Below are 4,837 nucleotides of genomic sequence, written 5' to 3' on the forward strand. Positions count from 1 at the left end.
AAGAGAGCTCTGAAGAATGCCGTAGAGGTAAGAGTCAGGATTTGAGTAGGCAAACTGGTCAGACAGATGTTGGAGAGAGAGGGCAGAGCTAGGGAGATATGGGGGACAGAGCAAGTAGGACCCTTGAAGACCCTGTGCTAGTTGGGAGGGAGAGGAGTAAAACCTAGAATAGTAGCTGTAGGTTTTCACCTGAAATGAGCAATGTGCAAATTAGGTGCCAAACTGTGCAAACAAGTCCCCTCTTTAGTCAGGAGCTTAGGTACTTTATGTTAGATTTGTTCCTTCCATTCCCACCCACCCTGCCTACCTCAGAGTTTCCTTTCTTTTTCTGGCCTTTTTATACACCCAGTTTTTAAACTTTCTGTTCCTCTATGTCTGCATCACCTGCCTCGGTCTCCATTTATTACTACAGGCGATGGAGAGAGGAAGAAGGGCTTCTGCAGACAACCTAAGTCAAATGCCCATTCCCCATTCCTCCCCCAGCTTAGAGTCATCGTGTCTTTGAATCATCTGGAACAAACAAGTATGTTATGTAGGAAATCCAGCCAAAGTCTGAGAACAAGGTTCTTCAAATGCAAAGGGCAGGCTACTTCTCTTATGATTGATTCCTTTAAAGGAGGAAAGGTCTGTGATAAGAGGAAACTGGCTAGTGGGAAAATTAAAGCTAGATACTAAGAAAACCGCAAGTCATGGACCAAGTGCCTGATCCACTAGGCCACAGTTGCCACAAACAGGGTGATCTAGGTGGTAGGCTATTTAAATAAAGGGCAGAGCAGAAAGTTGCTAAGGTTTAGATCCTGTGTCAGCATCATAGGCAATGAATGCTGTTATGTCTGTGGGGTTCCTTGCTATTATTTTTTTAAAAAAATACTTATTTATGGGACCAGAAGATGGCATAATGGTTCATTGCTGGACTTCCACATAGTCAGCTGTGGTTCGAGTCTGGAACACAGCAGCTTAAAACTCATGCCGGGTGCATGTGTGTGCATGCCCAAAATCCCAAGAGGGGACTGGAGAAGGGATTGTGGCATGGCCATCCTCCCTGGTGGGTGATTTCTCACTTTCTGTCTCTCTTTCTTTGTTTCTCTGGTGAGCACACAGGCCTATAGAAAAAAATCTCTCTCTAAAAAAAGAAAAAAGAAAAGACATGGGACCAGCAAATGGCCCAATGGCTACGTTGCTGGACTCCCATGTAGTAGACCACGGTTTGAGTTCTGGACCTGGTGGCTTAAACTCACGCCGGGCACATGTATGTGTGTACCCAGGATCCTAAGAGGGCAATGGAGGAGAAGAGAGGAGAAGAGATTGTGGTGTGACCATCCCCCTGAAGGGTGGTGCTTTCTCACTTTCTGTCTCTCTGTCTCTCTCTGTCTTTCTGGTGAGTGCACATGCCCTATAGAAAAAAACTTCTCAAAAAAAAAAAGATGACTTATTTATTTACTTTTATTAATTATTGTTATTTCTTAATGAGAGGCAGAACAAGAGAGAGAGCAAAAGTGAGAAAGTAAGCCTCCAGGTCTGGGACTTGAACTGCAATTGGCCATGTGGGAGTCTAGTGCCCCAATCGTCATGCCATTTGCCAGCCCCTGCATAATATGTTCTATTTACTTCTGTATGTTATTGAAACAATTATCCTTGTTATGTCAGAACCTTACATTTTTTCTAGGGGAGAGACAGAGATAAGTATCTTTGATAGGGTCTTACCCTGCCACTGTCTTTGTGTCTTTGTGTCCTAGCCTCCAGTTAGCTAGGACTGTAGGCATGCACACTCTCTGTGGCCTCTCTAGGTTGGTCTAGAAACTGAACCCAGGTTTCGCATGCAACCTTAGCCACTGTTTAATGGTGCCTTCCCATTTGTGTCATGGTGGCTGAGCCAAAAGTTTTTTTTCTCCCTTAACCTCAAAGGGATCTAAATAATTCACATAGGAATGGAGTTTGGAGTTATGTTCTGGGCACCCAGTTCTGAGTACAATGATAGATTCAGGCATTAATCATTTAATCAATCAATATCTATTAAAGTCCTATCTTTAAGATGAAGCGGTGAGATGGGCATAACATTTACTGCAATCATTAGGATAGATGCTTCACACTTGTGGTTCTATTTAATCTTAACAACGATGTTGTGAGGTAAGTATCATTATCCCAATTTTGCAGATGAGAAAACTGGGGCTGAAAGTGGGTAAGTATTGGGTCATTGGAAAAGTCATGACATATTTTTCCTATTTTTTTAATGCAAAAATGCATCACGACTTTCTGATGATCCAGTAACTTTTAGCCAGGGTCACCCATTTAATAAGCAGTGTTGCTAGCATTTGAACCCAAATCTGTCTCACTACAAAGCCTTCTTCTCCCTTCACTATGCAGTAAGACTTTTTAAAATGACCATCTATTCAGTGAGATAAGCCATATATCTCAGCTCCTGTAAAAGATAACCAATATAAGGAGCATGAGTGGTCAGTGGTACCAATTTAAGGAGGGAGACATGGGTTTGGACTTAAGAATTTAGGAACTTTATAGAGAAGGTGGAACCTGGATTTAAGCTTCAAGGGATGACTGTCACTTAGACGTAAGGGGGGGGGTGTATTCAAAAAGTTCGTGGAAGTGTGTATTTTTAATAAACTATGTATGGATTTTTAAAATTTTTGCACCAAAATAAGTTTGTGTTTTCATTCCATTTTCCATGGACTTTTTGAAGTTCCCTTGTAAATAGAGAAGAAAGGACACCCTAGAAAGAGGGTAGAATGTGAATCAAAGTACAGCCAAGAGAAAAGAAGTTGTGCTGGGTTGTCAGAAAAGTAATGATGCTTTTCATTCTTTCTTCTTCTTCTTCTTTTTTTAAGAAAGATTTTTGGTTTTAGGGTACGTGTGCTTGCCAGAGAGACAGAAAGTGAGAAATCACCCCTTGGTGAGGGGATGGCCACTGGCAATTCCTTATCCATCATTCTCCTCTTAGGATTTTGGGTGCACATGCACATGTGTCCAGTGTGATTTTCAAGCTGCCAGATCTGGCTCTTGCACTGCAGTCGACCATGTGGTAGTCCAGCACCTTAACACTACACTACCTGCCAGCCCCATGATACATTTTTACATAGAAAAATACGTCATGACTTTTTCGACGACTCAATAGTTTGGGGACAATGAATTAAACACCCTGGCTGTGTTGGCTGGAGGAAGCATTCAGGGAAATAAGATTGAGAAAGTACATTTGTACAATGGAGTATCCTGAATGCCACTATAAAGCATTTTCCCCCCTATAGACTATAGAAAGCTATGAAAGGAATATTTAGAGAAAGATGATAGTATACCTCAAGTTTAAAATCTGTGATCTGGGAATCCTGGCTACTAGCAGATTCTGCCAAACTCTTCTCTCTTGGGAATTCTTTCCAGAATGTTGTTTTCTTCTCTACCAGGTGACCCTGAGTGTCTTTGAGCTGGCCTCTGCTGCAGGGTTGGGCTGCGACATTGACCCAGCCCTGGTGGCTGCCATTGCCAATCTGAAAGCTGGTAAGATTGGGGGAAAGGGAGCAAGAGAGGGTGTAGGTCCTATTCTTGGGTGGAAAAATGTCAGTGTCAAAGAATCCTTTATTTGGGATTGGGAACTCAGAGGATATGAACTGAAAGCTAAGTAAAGACTTAAAGTGTAGACCCTAACCTCCAGAAAATACTTATATAGGCAATTTAGATTTCTCCTCAGGTTCTCACCAGTTAATCTACCAATCAGCTAAAAAGTACTGAGAGTCTGTTTGGTTCTCAGCAAGTGCTCAGAGGAATTTACAGTCTGCTTGGGGAAATAAGATTAATGCAAATGAAACAATGAGAGAATAACACAAAATAGCATATGATTTCATGCTAGGTTGTGTGGCACATCATCTAAGTTCCCCATGGCGATCCTGTACTCTCCCCTCCCACAGAATCACCTTACATTCTTCGTTTATCCCCCAGCTCACACTTGTCTCTTATGTTTCCCATTACACATTTCCTCTGATTAGCACATTCATATTTAAATACACTCGGATAGGGATAGAACCAAGGGGTTGGTATTCAGTCCTTTCAAAATTACCAGACTTATCCTCTGCTTCTGTTTTGGTTGGTGAGAATCTTTCTTCTCCTTTCTGCCTCTCCATCCCATCATGTAGATGACAGTTGTCCTAGGACTGCAGATTGTGTATCAGCAGAGTCTCTGGCTAGTTCTGCCTATCACCAGGGGAGGCCTTTAGGATTCAGGCCCTTCACTAGAAGTGGATGCTAGCCCTGTCCTCTTTAATAATAATAATAACCTGTCTACTGAACTTTATAAAGTATCGTCATAGATATTTTTCATGTCATTTAACAGCAATTCTGTAAAATAGGACCCCTGTAGAAGGTAACTCCCTATTTGCTGATCTTATTTACTTTTTCCCTCTTACCAGATACTTCGTCCTCTGAGGAGGAATATAAGGTGGCTTGCCTGCTCTTGATCTTTCTTGCCGTTTCCCTCCCACTCCTTGCCACTGACCCATCTTCCTTCTACAGCATTGAGAAGGATGGTAAGTAAGCTGTAGGTTCAAAGGACCAGTGCTATTCAGGTTAGTGTCCTAAGACAGGGAGATGAGATGGAGACATGTACTTGGGAAATCTGATTTCTGAGTCAAGCGTAAAAATCTGTTTCAAAAAGCACTTGAGAATGAACTATATATAAAGTTTTATTCTAGTAAAATTTCTTAGGAATATCCTTCCCCTAATCCCAGAATGCCTTCTAGTATCAAGTACGAACAGCCCAGCCTCAAAAATATGAAAAACTACCCGTTGGAATCAGCCCAGGGTAGCTTACTTTGTTATTTCTTTTTGTTTCTCTTTC

At 41.9% G+C, this 4,837-nt stretch overlaps 1 protein-coding gene across 1 annotated transcript in view; it reads left to right on the forward strand.

Moving 5' to 3' along the window:
• NCKAP1L (NCK associated protein 1 like) overlaps positions 1-4,837 on the forward strand; it is a 79,763-nt gene that overhangs the window by 66,291 nt on the left and 8,635 nt on the right. The window contains exons 28-29 of the mRNA XM_006169112.3: positions 3,411-3,504; positions 4,410-4,526. Coding sequence (XP_006169174.1) covers positions 3,411-3,504; positions 4,410-4,526 — 211 coding nt within the window. The remainder of the gene's footprint in view (positions 1-3,410; positions 3,505-4,409; positions 4,527-4,837) is intronic.

This window comes from Tupaia chinensis, unplaced genomic scaffold (genome assembly GCF_000334495.1).
Source record: "Tupaia chinensis unplaced genomic scaffold, TupChi_1.0 Scaffold146740_1, whole genome shotgun sequence".
In the NCBI taxonomy this organism is placed as follows: domain Eukaryota; kingdom Metazoa; phylum Chordata; class Mammalia; order Scandentia; family Tupaiidae; genus Tupaia; species Tupaia belangeri.